Source organism: Centropristis striata, chromosome 7 (genome assembly GCF_030273125.1).
Source record: "Centropristis striata isolate RG_2023a ecotype Rhode Island chromosome 7, C.striata_1.0, whole genome shotgun sequence".
Classification (NCBI taxonomy): Eukaryota; Metazoa; Chordata; class Actinopteri; order Perciformes; family Serranidae; genus Centropristis; species Centropristis striata.
Window position 1 is genome coordinate 4116748 of NC_081523.1, and position 17094 is coordinate 4133841.

Genomic DNA, 17094 nt, shown 5'->3' on the forward strand with positions numbered 1-17094 from the left:
GTGTCTTTTTCTAATAATTGTGTCTTTTTCAATAATTCTGTGTCCTTTTTTTTTGGTAATTCTGTGTATTTTTTGGTCATTTTGTGTCTTTTTTAAGTCATTTTGTGTCCTTTTTGGTAATTCTGTGTAATTTTTGGTCATTTTGTGTCTTTTTTTAAGTCTTTGTGTCTTATTTTGGTTATTTTGTGTCTTTCTTTGGTCATTTTGTGTCTTATTTTGTCATTTTGTGTCTGTTTTTGTTGTAATTTTTTTGTCTTTTAAAGTAATTTAGGTTTTTTTCTGTCATTTTGTGTCTTCTTTTAGTAATTTAGTGTCTTCCCTCCAGCAGCCCCCAGGTAATTAGAGTTTGAGCCCCCTGACATAAAGTATTAACATGCTGTCTTATCCTGACCTGTCCTGGGATGAGGTTTGGGGGCAGAGGGGGTTCCTCCTCCTCCTCTCCTCATCTCCTCCTCTCCTCCTCCTCCTCCTCCTCTGTCCTCCCATGTGTTTGGGGCTGGAGGACAGGGTGCGGTGACGTCACGCAGGGCTGGTCTTGCCGTTTATTAGCCAGGGGAGCCAAGTGCCAGGTTGCAAGAGCTTCACACTGCAGCTCTGTCCGGCCAGCGGCAGAGGGGATGTCCTACTAACTTCCACCAACAAAAAAAAAAAAAGAAAACTTTCTAGAAACTTTCAGTCAAACAGAAACAAAACACTGACTGACTGACAAAGTGTCGCAACTCGCCTCACTCCTGTTTTAATGAACCTTCATGTCTTTTATCTTTTGAGCTCAAACAGAAGCTGCACATCCACTTTGGTAACTTTTGAATGAGCCGCTTGCGTAGAGAGAGTTTTTTTTTCCTCCCGATTTTTTGTCTTTTATTTTAATTTGACGTTGGGGATAAAGCTTTTATTTTTTCTTTATCATTTAAAGACTCGTGATGGCTCTCCTGTCACTAGCGGTACTACTTGTAGGATTTGTATTGACTTCAGCTGACAAGGTAAGTGTCTGAGTGTCTGCACCGCTTCACAGTCGCCTCATTCTGTCGCTGAAATCTTTTCCCTCTCCCGTTAATGTGAAATAAACGCAGCGGAGAAGTGCCTCCGACACTGCAACAGGTTTTTAAAAAAGTCTCCAAACTTTCACATTTGGCTGTGAACGCGCACACTGCTTCCTCTGTGAAATACATGTTGACACTGCACACGCATGACTGTAGCCTGTTACATAAGACATGTAAAAGAGAGGCATTTTTGTTAAATTTTTACAAGCAGCTCACAGTAAAGTTGCTGCTGCTGCTGCTGCTGCTGCACATCCCACACTGTCAAAGAATGATTTCCTTCTTGCTTTTACCGCATTTAACGACCTCTTTCTCTCCCTCTTACAGGCTGGTGTAGTAGATAAAGAGGGTAAGTCCTGTTTATTTCCTCTTCATCTTAATAACTAGATTTAAGTTGTGAGAAAGCAGGAAAAAGAAACTCGGCACAGCACAGCAACCTTGGTGCACTGAGATCAAAGTGGGAGGGGAGTTTGTGTGAGGAGCTCTGTAATACCCCCCCCCCTGCTTATACACCACCCCACTATTCCCCCTACACACACACACAACCACACACATGCACACACTGTCCTCCACACACAGTTATATTACATGAGCAAACTGCTTCAAGGGCTTTGTTATACAGGAAAGAAAATTCCACTTCTAAATCCTGCACATCTGTTATCCATTCTGAGGTTAAGAAACAAGTGAGCTGCAGCAGCGTCCACGTAGGATCCTTTTACACCCGCCGTTATCTTCTGAGCACCTCCAGGGCCCTCACACAGCAAGATGACAGCTGCCAGTTGCACCGTGGTGCACTTCAGCTCGTAGTCTGCCACCGTTGGCTCTCCTCAGGCCCATTATCAGCCTTGTAAAGCCGTTATTTAACCCATTTAGTGCGGTTTCTCTTTAAATTTCCAGCCCCAACTTTCCTTCTTTTTACAAGTTAAAGTCAAAGAGGCTCACGCAGGAACCACTTGTACAAACAGAAATTTGTTCCCAAGTGCTTTTACGAGAACATGTCGCTTTCGACAGTTTTCTCACATGTTGAGTTTTCCTCTTGGATATGAAACAGAATGAACATCATGAGTAGATATTCTGAATGAGTTTATGATTGTGATTTTAGCATTATTTTGGCATGAGAATTTACATGGTTATTTATATGGTTAAGTAATTTGCAACTTGATGTCAAACTGCTCCCTGTTTATATCAGTCACAGTACAGTGGTAAAAACCTTCCCACATAGAGAGGTAATGAGGTTATTGATCACACTGTAAAAAATGTTTGTAGAAATTACAGTAAAACACTATCAAATAGTATCAGAAATTAGGCGTAAAAACCCCCCTGTATATCACCGTTATACCTTTTGTTTTGCCGTTAACCACATGAAATAAGTCAGATTTTTATGTTTTAAAGTAGGGCTGGGCGATGTATCGATATAAAAGATATATCGAGAAATAGGGCGTAAAAAAACCCCAACTGTATATCCCCGTAGTAGACACTTAATTACCGTAAATCAAGAAATAGTACAAAACTTAAACTGTAAAAATATTTTAAAAATGTATATAAAATTAATGGAGAAATACCATAATGTCACAAAGACACAATTGCCCTAGAAATAACTTATTATTCATTCTAAATTACAGGTTTCTATATATCGATATAGTTCAAATTTGCACTGTGATCCTTGCTCCAGGCAAGCTGCAGCTTTTATTTAAGATATTTTTTTTATTTAAATGTGCACTTTATGGAGCTTTGATTTAAAGAAAATGTACTCCTGTTGTTATACAGTATTTATGTTGACTTAAATAAATCAATAAAACTACTTGTGATTATGTCATATTGGCTTTGACTTTGAACATTTGGTCTCACTTTGTGATAAAAATATCGTGAAATATATCTCGATATTCAGCCTAAATATATCAGGATATGACTTCTGCTCCATGTCGCCCAGCCCTATTTTAAAGTAAGAAACACAGAGGAGTTTTTCCCTCTCACACAAACACGTCTCCTTCATCCGTCCTGGTGGTCCGCTGGTCGTTAGCTGAAGTTGTTTTCTAAAGTTTGGTGTTTCAGGGGGTTCAGAAGACGTCAGTGCACTAGTCAGATGATTGATTAGTGTTTAATGTCCCGCTCATCCAACAACTTTAACTGAAGAAGCAGAGTCAGTCAATTTGTGCAATTTTCTAAAAACTAACAACCTGAAAAACACAACCACAGAGCCACAGAGACTAGCCATGTCATGTTAAATCAATTTTATTTTTATAGCCCAATTTTCACAAATCAAAAATCCAAGCTGTGCAGAGGTGTGGAAGAAAGGCAGCTTTAAACACCAGCTCTCTCTTTTTTTTTTTATACCTTCTGCTTCCATCACTTTTGGTGCTTAAAATCCAATATGAATCGCCCAAGGACAGACTGTCAGGAAGTGTGAGCAGTTATCACTGTAAGCACAATTCTTGTGTCCCTATCCGTCTCTGACAGCTCTCTCTCTCTCTGTCACTCCTTCAAATGTCCACACTGGGAACACTTTTGCCTTGAGACCGTTCAGGCGACACATTGTACACCTTAAGCCTGTGAGGAGCCTCAGTAATCATGTTCATGGTGGCGTGAAAGTGGTCGGTCTGTTCTCTCAACCTGTTGGTTTCTGAGCTCTACTGGAGGGATGAACAGCACTCCACCAAGACATTTTCCCTCATTTAGTGTTTTCATGAAGGTGCTATCACATGTCACTCCAAAATGTGTTGAGATGAAGTGACTGTGAAGGCTGAAAAATATGATTCAAATCATTTTTTACTCCTCAAACCTTTCTGTTAGCCTTCATTCTCTATATGGAGCTTTCTAAAGGTTATCTAGGTTAATTTGTCACTTGTCAGGATCTCTTCCGTCTGCCTCAGGCATCTATCCATCAACCAAATGTCTACAATATATGGTATATGTGAGAAATTGTTGTGGGGGGTGAAAAAGCACGCTAAAGTGCCCTCTAGAGTGGTGAAAACGAGAGGAAGTGCCTTATTGTCTGCCCTTTACACGTGCAAAAAATGATTTGGTGCCCTCTAGGGCAGCTGTTCTCAACCTTGGGGTCGGGACCCCAATTGGGGTCGCGAGATGATTTCTGGGGGTCGCCAAATCATTTTGGAAGTCAGCTCTGTCTCCACAGTGTTAAAGTGTTCATGTGTTTTCGTCTTTTTTTGGTCATTTTGTGTTCTTTTTAGTCATTTTGTGTCTTTCTTTAGTCATTTTGTGTCTTGTTTTTGTCATTTTGTGGTCAATTTGTGTCTTTTTTGGTCATTTTGTTTCCTTTTTGGTCAATTTGTGTCTTTTTTGGTCATTTTGTGTCTTTTTTTGGTCATTTTGTGTCCTTGTTTGTTCATTTTGTGTCTTTTTTTTGGTCATTTTGTGTCTTTTTTTGGTCATTTTGTGTCTTTTTTTGGTCATTTTGTGTCCTTGTTTGTTCATTTTGTGTCTTTTTTTTGGTCATTTTGTGTCTTTTCTGGTCATTTTGTGTCTTTTTTGGTCATTTGTTTACTCTTTTTGGTCATTTTGTTTCTTTTTTGGGTGATCTGAACTGTGCATGTGCGTGAGTGGGGGTCGCGGACAACATGCATGTTAAATCGGGGGTCGCGACTCAAAAAGGTTGAGAACTACTGCTCTAGGGTTCCCCTTCATACTGTGGCTCAGTTGGTAGAGCGGGTCGCCCCCCAAACCAAAGGGTTGGTGGTTCGATCCTTGACCATCGCAGCCTACATGTTGAAGTATCCTTGAGCAAGATACTGAACCCCAAATTGCTCCTGATGCTGCGTTCATGGGTGTGAGAATGAATTCCCAATGGTGGCAGGTGGCAGCGTTTAGTATGAATGTGTGTGTGAATGGGTGAATGAGCCCAGTCTGTAGTGTAAATCGCTTTGAGTGGTCACAAAGCGACTAGAAAAGCACTATATAAGTGCAGGTCCATTTACCATTGACCATACAATAAATTATGATGATGTGCCCTCTAGTGCAAGAAAATTCGATAACGTGTCTTAATGAGTGCCCTTCTAGTGGCCTTTTTCCTGTTTGGTGCCTCCGTTGTTGAAAAAGCACACGAAAGTGCCCTCTAGAGTGGTGAAAACGAGAGAAAGTGCCTTATTGGCTGCCCTTTACACATGAAAAAACGTATTGATTGCCCTCTAGGGTTCCCCTTTAGACAATAAATTATGATAATGTGCCCTCTAGAGATTCTATAATACGGTATCACCCATTATTTCGCTCTCAAAGTGCACAAAATAGATGTATTTTACTTAAAAATGTACACATTTTCTCCTGGAGGGGCATGCCCCCGGACCCCCCTAGATGGTTTGGTTTGATACTTTTAATTGTCAGTATCATATCATTAATTACTTTGATGTGGAACACTTTTTTTTTTTTTATGATTCAACTTTTATTGGGTTTTTACAATTTTTTACAAGACCGCACTAACAACCAATTAAGAAAAGGGGGAAAAAAGGGGCAAAATTAAGATACACAATGTTATGATAATAAAACATAGATAAAAATAAATAAATAAATAAAACAATAAAATAAAAATAAGTACATAAGAAGTCCAAGACAGGTACAATTAATCCAATATGTTAATTCACTGTCTATAAATAGTCTTCCAGTTCCCTGTAATGAACCCAGTCTTCCATGCCAGTATCTGGATCTCTAGTCTGTAATTAAGCAATTTTTTGGTCCATATTTAAAAAAAAAAGGGTAAAAACACTTTACAATAACCAACTAAGTAATGTTTATAGATGGTTTATAAACCAATTATTACAAAGTGCTATATATATTTAATCGTTAAATGTTTTCAACCAATTTCTTGAAGGTATATGAATCATTTCAAAATCATTAAAATACTAAATATGGTGTTAAAAATGTTATGAGTGCAACTAAAACTATTAATGAACTATTAATTATAATTTAATTGTTTGTTATTGGTAGAGTAACTATAACCGTACATTAATATACCATCTATTAGCCATTTATAAATGATTTAGTAAGTTAAACATTGATAAATTATGTGTTTACCATTCTAAATGGCCTATATACGGTTTATAAATGATGATTAAACATTAATAAACTATCTGTTTACCATTTATAAGTGATGGTTATTGTAAAGTGTTACCAAAAAATGTATAAGACCCTTGAGTGGATGACAATGGCTGAAATGAAATCCAGAGATATTAATCCTAAATTAGGATTAATATATAATACTAATGGCTAGACTAGGTTACCTCAACAATGGTTTTTGTGGTTTATGTTATAGAATCTAATCAGGCCAGAATTGATGATAAAATGTGTCTCTTTACAAAGAATCCAGGGAAAAAAAGTTTTGCATCCACACTTTATAGTTTTGGAGTCATTATAGCCAATATTCTTGATAAATGGCCACATGGTGGCGCTGTCAGCACCGAAAACTAATCATATATTCCTTTCTTAAATTGAACAGAAACTTCTCTAACAAACAGACAAGAAAACAAACAAACATGAACTTTAAGGACTGATAACCTTTAAGGAGATAAATATGACTCCATCTTTCATTTTAGCCATTTTATTTTAAATTGCAAATGTTACTTTTACTGTTAACATGCATGTATTTTATTTGGAACATGTTGACGCATGTGTGGGCTGCAGTATAGCTGGAACACACTGAAATGTTAAGACAAAACAAACCAAATCCATCTGCAAACAATATAATCTGTACATTCATCAAATTATTCTGTGTAAAACTCTCAAAAAGTCAGTAGTGTTTCATATCTCCATGATAGTTTTAGATGGTTTTTAAATGGTATTTCATTGCGGACAGTGGAAGACAAAAAAGACCTTTTGACTTTTTTTGCTTTGCCTTTTCATTCTGACACAATACATTACTTTGAATGGAGAAAATGAGAGATAATGTCAGTGAAGTATCTACATATTTAAATAACCTTGTAGCCGTGATGTGGGCGACCTCCTTAGAAAGACTGAATGCTGGATTATTTTTCCACTTTCACTCATAATGGCTGATGATTTTCCCCTTTTCACTACAGCTATTGCACAGATTCTCAGTCAAACACGACCTTGTACACCTGCAACTTTTTTTAGACCACTTCAAAGATAGAAAGCAAGCTTTTATTCTCTGTTTCTACAAAATAAACAGATTCTAATTCATAGTTCAATATGTTCAGCTCAGTCCAGTTAGTCTGAAATATTCACTGAAGACAACATGTTCCAAACCAAAGCCTTCGAGGTCCATTCAGAGTAAAAGTTCCTTTAAATGTCAGGCTGTTATACCTTCAACTCCTTCAAATATAGCATCACATTTATTTAACAAATGCATCAACCCAGAAATTGCTTAACCAAGACTTAACCAAGCATGAACATTGTGTTTCCGCCGTGTTTCACCACTTAAACACTAAATGTGAAGCAGCAGCGATAGGAAGTAACTTAATACCTCCAGCAGGGTGTAAACAGGAAGCTGTCAGTGACATGAAATTGTGCTGGATTACATATATGCATCATTTCCTACCAATCCTTTATGTTTATGTAAGATGGGTCCAACATGGGAATTGCTGACTTCATCCCTACCTATAAAAACTACTACACTGCAGAAAAGAAACAGAAGACGTAAAATCACAAAAAATAAAAAGACAAAAAAAATGACCAAGAAAAGACACAAAATGACCAAAAAATACACAAAAACAAAACAAAAAGATGTAAAATCACCAAAAAAGATGAACATTGAGATACAGAAATAGTTATTTTAAGAAAAAGAAACTCATTCAACGTGATTAGACACTGCAAAAAAGGTGTGTCTAAAAACAAGATAAAAACACTAAATCTGAGGGAAATGATCCTGAGATTGTTAAATCTAGAAATAAGCATGTTGAACACTTAAAATAAGAAATTAACTCTTAAAACAAGATAAGTTATCTAACACTTCTAAATCTAAAGTTTTTTTAATCTTGGTAAGAAACAAATAATCATCAGGTCACTCTGCTCGGGCCAGTTCATCGCTGCTTGCAACTTTAATTTATCTTCTTTTAAGAGTTTATTTCTTATTTTAAGCGTTCATCATGCTTATTTCTAGATTTAATAATCTTAATTTAAGAAATCTTGTCAAGTGAAATTATCTCTCCATGCAGCAAGATACAGGGTTCATACGGGTGCTTGAAATCCTTGAAAATGCTTAAATTTTAATGTTGTATTTTCAAGGTTTGAAAAGTGCTTGGATTTTGGATAAAGTGCTTGAAAATGCTTGAAATTCTTACTGTATTTCTCTTGCAATCTGACTATAGATAATCACATGTTCAACAAAAAATAATAATAAATTCAATATTGAGATTAGCAACTTTTACTTTTGGTTGTTAAAAGCTTAAAACCATCGCTGTTGGTACGGTTGAGTGAAATTACCCCTTTTAGCATGTTAGTACTCATCTAAAACATGCAACTTACAACTCTTGTAAGATCCTGGAAAAACTTGAAAATGGACCTTGAAAGTCCTTAAAAAGTGCTTGAATTTGAATCAAAAAGTGTCTGAACCTTGAAGATAATTTCCCTCAGATTTTGTGTTTTTATCTTGCTTTTAGACAAACCTTTTTTGCAGTGTGTATAGAGTTAATTAATAACCGTAAATGTGTTTAAAAGTTATTGTTTGACTTCCCTAAAATTGTAAATATTCCAACTTAAATTAATAATGTCTAAAGATGTCTTTTTCTGGACTGGTGTGTTAGATTTCAGGCTGTCAGGGGCTTTAAGTAAAGATTGAAATGCACCTGTGTTGTACCGTAGGTCTGAATAAAGCAGTAGAACATACAGAAATCTGCTTTTTCTTCTTCTAAGGAGGTTCAGTGGCTCTTGAGATTAGAGCCCGGCCTCCTGAGGATTAAGCAGTGAAACCCCACTCCTTCAAATACTCACTAATGAACAGAGCTAATTCTCCTGCCCCTCTTTGACCCACGCCTCTATCACTTTTTTTTTTTTTTATCCCTTAAAGATTTGTCACACCAGCTTTACCGCAAAAAACTATGGGAAAATATGTAAAACTCTGTCTAAACTTGCACCAGCCCTACGCATGTTGCACAAGCTTTGCATGTATAATTGTCATGACTAACTTTGTGTTCATGTTTGCAGAAACAGTAACTGTAGGGTATGTGCCCTGTTAAAAGGCCTTTTATGGTTTTGCATGTTCAAAACCAGACACGTACCTGCAGTTTGGGAGATATCACAAAAACTTACTTAACCCTCTATAGTACGGTGTTGCCCTCAGGCAACATACCCATTTTTGGCCTGTCAAATTTATACAATATATGTTTTTGAGTGATGCGATACTTTAAAAAAGAGGGAAGAGTATAGGGAACCAATAGCAATGCTTTAATTTGTCACATGACCTCCAGGAGGCCACATTGAAAACCTTTTTTGAAGACTTTTCCAAAGGAAACAGCTTTGCCATTTTGCGTCACAAAAAATCACTCAAAACGTCGTCATTTTCTGTCCCTTTTCCATTTGGAAAAAAAAATATTCCTACTAATATGTGAGTGAGATTGTTCAAGACATTCATTTCAATGTGTCGTTCAGACAAGATACCGGTTAAAAAACTTCCTTCCATAATGTTTTTAAATTTAAAATGTTATGTATTGTACCCTGTTGAAGCTACTGAATCTTTTACACATGTTTATTACATAAATTATGTTAAAATTGTAACAAAAACTTTCTTTTTCACTTGTTCATGTTATGGTAGAATGTTGCCAATGAGCAACAAACCCCAAAAACTTTTTAAATAAAAAAAAAAATGTATAAAATGTCTTCAGATTATGTTTATTTAGTTTATTTTAAGACAAACAACACTCCAAACAAACTCCTAACTGGCATCATAATGCGTACCATAGAGGGTTAAACTTTACAAAGTCAGTGTGAAAAAGCGACTTCTATCACAGCTTAATGTGTCATTTTCACTGTTCACCATCATCACATTGGCTGTTTAACCCATAAGAACCCAGACCCAGTAATCCTTAAAGGTAAATTATGGGGGATACACTGTAAAAAAATTTTGTAAAAATTACAGTAAAACACTGTCAAATTGCATCAGAAATAGGCCGTAAAATTAAAAATGTAATATCACCGTAGTAGATGCTTGTAATTACCGTAAATCAAGGAATAATGCAAAACTTTTAGACTGTAGAAAACACCGTTTTTTCATGTAAAATGAATGGAGAAATACCATAATGTCACAAGGACACAATCACCCTAAAAATAAAGGCACTACTCAGTCTAAATTACAGTTTTTGCTGATTTTTACATTTAAATTTACAGTAGAAAACTCCCTGTATTTTTTACGGTGAAATTCTGGCAACCACAGCTGCCGGTATTTTACCGTAAATGAAACAGATTTTTTTTTACAGTCTATACCACAGACCAAGTGAACCACATAGAACACATTTATGATGTTTAAAAAAAAAAATACTACCCCTAAATGTCAAAGATCTGACATGTGACATATATACGTTACTTTGGGCGTTTATGGTATTCATGTTTTATGATATTTCTTATTTTTAAATGAATAAACTAGACACATTTTCTGCTTACAGAGACACACATTTTCCTTTTTCTCTGCAACTCCACAACATTTATCAAAAGTGTGACATTAATAATGCTGTTTAACAACAAATTATTTTTCAGATTTCTTTCTTTTTATTTTTAAGTAACAAAATATTAATAAATCAATAATAAATAAAAACAAATAACCATTTGCAACCTTTTTGTTTTCACCTCCATAACGTATATCATAATTGTGACTTTAATAGTCTAATTTGTTAGACAACAATTTCCATTTCAGATTTGTTTTTAAGTAACAAAATCATAATAAATCAATAATAAATACATATAAATAACACTGCCTCATTGGACGGCTTCTTAACAAGCTTCTGTTGTCCTCGGGTCAAGGAAGGAAGAAGAGGGAAGGACGCAAAGGGAAGTAAAAAAGGATGGAGGAAAGAAGGAAGGAAAGAAAGAAGGATGGAGGAAGGAAAGAAGAGAGGAGGAAAAGGAGAAAGAATGGAAAGGAGAGAGAAAGGAAGTAGGATGGAGGAAAGAAAGGGGAGGAGGAGAAGAAAGGAAGGAAAAAATAAAGAAGGAAGGAGGAAGAAAAGGAGGGAGGCAGGAAGGAAAGAGGGCAGAAAGGAAGGAGGAAGGAAAGAAAGAAAGAAAGAAGGGAAGGAAAGGGGGGGGAGAAGAAAGGAGGATAGAGGAAGGAATGGAGGCGGGAAGGATGAAAGAAGGAAGGAAGGAGGAAAGGAGAGGAAATCAGGAGGAAGGAAAGAAGAGAGAAAGTAAAGGAGATAGCGGAAGGAGGAAAGAAAAGAAGGGAAGGAGGGAGGAAAGGAAGGAAAGAAAGAAAGGAGGATAGAGGAGGAAGGAAAGAAGGAAGAAAGGAGGAAAGAGGAGAGGAAGGCAGGAGGAGGGAGGAAAGAAGGAAGGAGGATAGAGGAGGGAGGAAAGAAGGAAGGAAGGAGGAAAGAAGAGAGGAAGGCAGGAGGAGGGAGGAAAGAAGGAAGGAGGATAGAGGAGGAAGGAAAGAAGGAAGGAAGGAGGAAAGAAGAGAGGAAGGCAGGAGGAGGGAGGAAAGAAGGAATAGTCAAAACAGTTTGGGTCAGTTTGACCCGGAAGGACGACAGGAGGGTTAACAAGCTACTGTAGCTGTAGAACACTGTAAAACACACTTATGTACTTGAGATAACATACCTGAACATTAATAGAACATTTGAAATGTTTGTGTGTGTCACCGTGGGTTCTTATGGGTTAATATATCCACATTTTTTCCTCAAAAGCTGGTCCGATGCATGTTTTTTACATCACGTGTCCCGAGCGTGCACGCTATGATTTGTAAAGCATGCTATTTCCTCAGACGTGTAATTTGAGTTTCACCATTGACACCTGTTTGAATTTCTTCTAGTCAAAACCTACAAGATAATTACAAGGTTTCGATATTCATGTTACATTTTTTTCCAACCAAGACCAAACCAAGGATTTAAGAATGTGTCTGCCATTGCACACATTTGGAAAAGCAAACCGAGCCTCGGTGGAAATTTCCTTTAAACCAAGAGTGTTCTCAAGGCCCACAGATTTCCTTGTACAATTGAGTTGACCACAAATTAGCCAATGAACAAGAGCCTGAGGGTGAATGAAGCTCCGCGCCAAGACGATATTGACTACAGTCCAGATTTCCTATTTTTTTCTTGAGCAATGTATTTATTTTGGGGATGTAAAAGGCAGTAACGGCTTATCAAGAACTCCTGGAAGGACAGTTTTTATTCTCCAGTCTCTGACTGAAATGCTTCAGACTATTTTGTCCTACAAAGTCTAATACAGTAACAGTCATTTATGGTCGAAATTGAGTTATAACTGAAAATAAACTCCTTGATGTCTGTTTTATCTTGTGACAAAGTTTAAGATTTCAATTTTGCTTTATTTCAGAGAAATAGTGACATAAAAATTGCAGTAACTACAGAATCCAACTCAAAACTAAAGCAGACTGTAGTAACTTCACTTTGATTGTGATACAGTGTAGTCTTGTATTTATTCATTGTGTTGAAAAGTGAAGACAAGAATAATAGAAATTATAAGTTTATTTGAAAGGGAAATTATTATCTAGATCAGGGGTCTCAAACTCAAATTACCTGGGGCCGCTAGAGGCAGTATCAAAATGACCAAAAAAGACACAAAATTACTAAAAATATGTACAAAATGACAGAAAAAAACTAAATTACTTAAAAAAAGACACAAAATTACTTACAGAACTGAGGACACATAATAACAAACAATCACTAAGTAATGCACAACATGAAAAACAACTATTTTTAAAGTAAAAGCACCGAATTTGTGTTTCTTTGTAGAATTTATATAGATGATTGAAATAATAATTACAGGGCCAAAAAAATCTTTTTTTTCAGTGTACTGCACTCTGTTTCTGCATCAATATTAGAAGCTTTTACAGCAAAACCAGAGTGCAGTAGCTACATTTTGGGGGTCAAAGGTCAAATAAATCATCATGATTTTCAGCATAAAAGTGACATTATCAATACATGTAGAAATAAGTGGCATATCACTTATCTACTTATAACCAATTTGGCTGGCCAGTTAAAAAACATCTAAAAAAAACTTTAAAGCAGTTTTTCTCTGTTTTACTCTAAGCGTAGTTACTGCACTTAGACTTTGTACGGCAGTATAGTATAGTATTTTTTTTTCTTCAGATCTTTATTTAACAATGAAAGAAATACAGGCATTCAGTACATAAACAAGATATACAAAGAAAAATGTCAGTTACAGTAAATAAAATACAGTATATAAAAATAAAATAACATAATAAGGCACATAGGGTATAAGGTGCTTCTCTTTATATTATTCTGGGGCTTCTGAAAATACGTTTTTAAAGTGTATGAGAGTGCATTCACATTTTTTATTTGACATCAACTCTAAAGTTTCGATATAACATCTTAATTCTCTTGTGAAAAACGTTAAAGTTAGGGAGGGATTTGGAAAACTTCACCTTGTGGATGTGAAACTTTCCCATCAGAAGCAAAAGATTTGTTATAGCAGCTATTCTCAACCTTGGGGTCGGGACCCCAATTGGGGTCGCGAGATGATTTCTGGGGGTCGCCAAATCATTTTGGAAGTCAGCTCTGTCTCCACTGTGTTAAAGTGTTTTTAACACAGTGGTGTGTGTTTTCATCTTTTTTTGGTCATTTTGTGTTCTTTTTAGTCATTTTGTGTCTTTCTTTAGTCATTTTGTGTCTTGTTTTTGTCATTTTGTGGTCAATTTGTGTCTTTTTTGGTCATTTTGTTTCCTTTTTGGTCAATTTGTGTCTTTTTTTGGTCATTTTGTGTCTTTTTTTGGTCATTTTGTGTCTTTTTTGCTCAATTTGTTTCCTTTTTGGTCAATTTGTGTCTTTTTCTGGTCATTTTGTGTCTTTTTTGGTCATTTGTTTACTCTTTTTGGTCATTTTGTTTCTTTTTTGGGTGATCTGAACTGTGCATGTGCGTGAGTGGGGGTCACGGACAACATGCATGTTAAATTGGGGGTCACGACTCAAAAAGGTTGAGAACTCCTGTGTTATAGTATAGTATAGTAAGTATAGTGCTTTCAGATGTAAAAGCATCATAACTTTAAAGAGCCATTGGCAGCCGTCTGATTAAATCCTGTGATGTAGAACAAGAGAATGTATAGAGTAATGATTGCACCAGAGATCACAGCCTGCTGGTGTATTTCAAAGACCAATACATTGGCTCAGCATGAAAGGCGCTTCAAGAAACGCCAATCAAATCCACACAGGCTCAGATTCCAGGTAGAATACCCTGCAGTGTTTACATGTGTGTGCTTTACCTTTCAAGTATCAGAAGAGGAGGAGAAAACTAGTGCTGTCATGATAGCTCTCCAACTTTGATAAATCCAAAGTAATGTTTTTGCAACTGCTTCCTGTTTTATGCCTGCAGCAACACGCTCCCGCTAGTATTTATTTATTTATTTATTTATCCCTTCTTTTATGATTATAATGATGGATTCATGGCCAAAAGCCTCAGGAAAAACCTGCCATTTGAGCTCGTGTTGAAATGATTTGTCGAATAAATGTGTTATTTGAAAGAAAATTAATAAATATTACAAAATGTTCCACAGCGCCAGCTACTCAAATGTGAGAGTTTGTAGCTTTTTCTTTATTTTATATTGTAAGGTGGTAGTATTTTTCACATTTGGACTGTTGGTCATTCAAACAAACCATTTAAAGAGGTTTCTTCTGACTCTGGAAACTTGTGATGGGTTTGTTTCAACAGTTTCCTAAAGCTAAGATAGGCAGTTTACTGGAAAAACAACAACAACAACAAAACCTTGCCAGGATTTAAAGTTAAAATGACATGAAAAAGGGTTTTTTATTCCTTTTAGATCATATCATGGTTAATATTGTTCACCGATTTAACAATATATGCCAAACAAATTACAAAATCCTAATATCTTTGTATTTATTTAAATCAAAAATCTACTTTTTTCCTGTAAAACAAAGGTATGCTTCCATAAACTAGTACCAACCAATAATAATAGAATAGAATAGAATGCCTTTATTCGTCACTATACGTATGTACAATGAGATTAAAAGCTGACTCCAAAAGCAGTGTGACAATAAAAAAATTTAAAAATATACAATATAAACATAGGCAAATAAATGTAAAGGAAAATATATACGATATAATGTAAACATGGGCAAGAAAGGGAGGTGAGGTGCACACTCTGATGCTATACAGTGTTCATAAATATATTGCACGTTGAAGGACAAATATTGCACATTGCCAGGTATTTTATATTAAAAAGAAATATTGCACAATATTGTGACTTCCAGCAATCTTTGGTACAGAGCAGATATTCATCAGCTGTCCCACTCTGCTCTAAGCTCTCCTAGTCATTCATTTAAACCATGGGTCTCAAACTCGTGGCCCGTGGGCCAATTGCGGCCCTCGTGACGATATTTTGTGGCCCCCACCTTGATATGAAAGTTTAATGTGAGTTTTAAATGAATGGCACTTTACCGTGTCGTGTGTGGAAAGGTCCCTTTAATTACTTTTTTTTGGTAATTTTGTCTTTTTTAATAATTTTGTGTCTTTTTTTTTTTTTTATTTGTGTCTTTTTTTGGTCATTTTGTTTCTTCTTTAAATAATTTAGTTTTTTTTCCGTCATGTTGTGTCTTTTTTGGTAAGTTTGTGTCTCTTTAAAATAATTTTGTCTTTTTAAAATAATTTTGTGTCTTTTTTGGTAATTTTGTGTCTTTTTTTGGTCATTTTGTATCTTTTTTCAGTCATTTTGTGTCTTTTTTTAGTAATTTTGTGTCTTTTTTTGGTCTTTTTTTTTTTTTTTCAGTCATTTTGTGTCTTTTTTTGGTCATTTTGATCCAAGCAAAACAGCTCTGCTGCAGGGAGCCACAGTCTCTTCACATCACATGGACATTTGGACTGATAAAGTCACTTATTTATTCTACAAACATGCAGTACAGCCTTGGGAACATAAAGATGTGATTGTGTTGTGTTCCAGATGAGCTGAGGAGCCGTCTGAAGGAGTACGGCCTGGTCACGCCCTTCAGCACCGACTCCCACGGACACTACCTGTCTCACCTGCTCTCCGCCACACACAAGCAGCGCGTCAAGAGGGAGGTGTTTACTCCCGGCGAAGCAGAACAGAAACTGTTCTTCAACATCTCCGCCTTCGGGAAGGAGTTCCACCTGCGTCTGCGGCCCAACAACAGGCTGGTGGCGCCGGGCGCCATGGTGGAGTGGCACGACGAGACCCGAGGCTTCGGGAACGCCAGCGCCGGCGCCGGGGACGACGACGCTGCTGTAAACCAGACCGAGGCGGAGAGGACTCTGCACCGCGAGCTGCTCAAGACAGACTGCACCTTCATCGGTGACATCACAGACGTACCCGGGGCCTCGGTTGCCATTAACAACTGCGACGGACTGGTAAGTCTTCCTCAGCTATAAATCTTCCTCCTCCCCTCTAACCATCCATTCATTACAACAAAGGTGCCATGACCTTATCAGCTCTACACTAGTGCATTTTAGACGTCCATAACTCCTGACTAGAGCCTTTTCTTTACGTCAGCACTCGGCGTTTTTACAGCACATTGTTCTTGGAGAGATTCTTCAGGCGGCCACTTGGAATAGCTTTTTGTACAGATGTTTGTCACGGGTGAGTGGCCATCCATTGCACCCATAAACCCAGCGGATTTTCCCCCCAACCTCCTTCCAACATAAAACACGAGTTCCCTTTGTGCGCCACAAAAGTCTGCAGTCCTATCCTCCCCATCACCCCCCATAAAACCCTTCAACAGTAATTGGGGAATGACCTGGGCCAAAATCTCTTGAGAGCGGGCCAAAGAAACATATCTGCATTCACGGAAAGACTCAGTTAGCCCAAAGAGCTTCTAATGAACAGAAAGCACCTGGGTGATTCTCATGAACATGGTGCAGCTCTTAGTAAAAATCTAAGAGCATTGAATACATATTTTCTATGACCCTTTATAGCATATTCAATCTAAAGTCACTGTTT

General features: G+C 36.9%; 1 protein-coding gene across 1 annotated transcript in view; it reads left to right on the plus strand.

The window, feature by feature from the left end:
* The first annotated feature begins 685 nt into the window (after nt 1–685).
* adamts3 (ADAM metallopeptidase with thrombospondin type 1 motif, 3) overlaps nt 686–17094 on the plus strand; it is a 270315-nt gene continuing 253906 nt past the window's right edge. The window contains exons 1-3 of the mRNA XM_059338163.1: nt 686–980; nt 1365–1386; nt 16081–16505. Of these exons, the coding sequence (XP_059194146.1) occupies nt 921–980; nt 1365–1386; nt 16081–16505 (507 nt within the window). The 5' untranslated portion in view covers nt 686–920. The remainder of the gene's footprint in view (nt 981–1364; nt 1387–16080; nt 16506–17094) is intronic.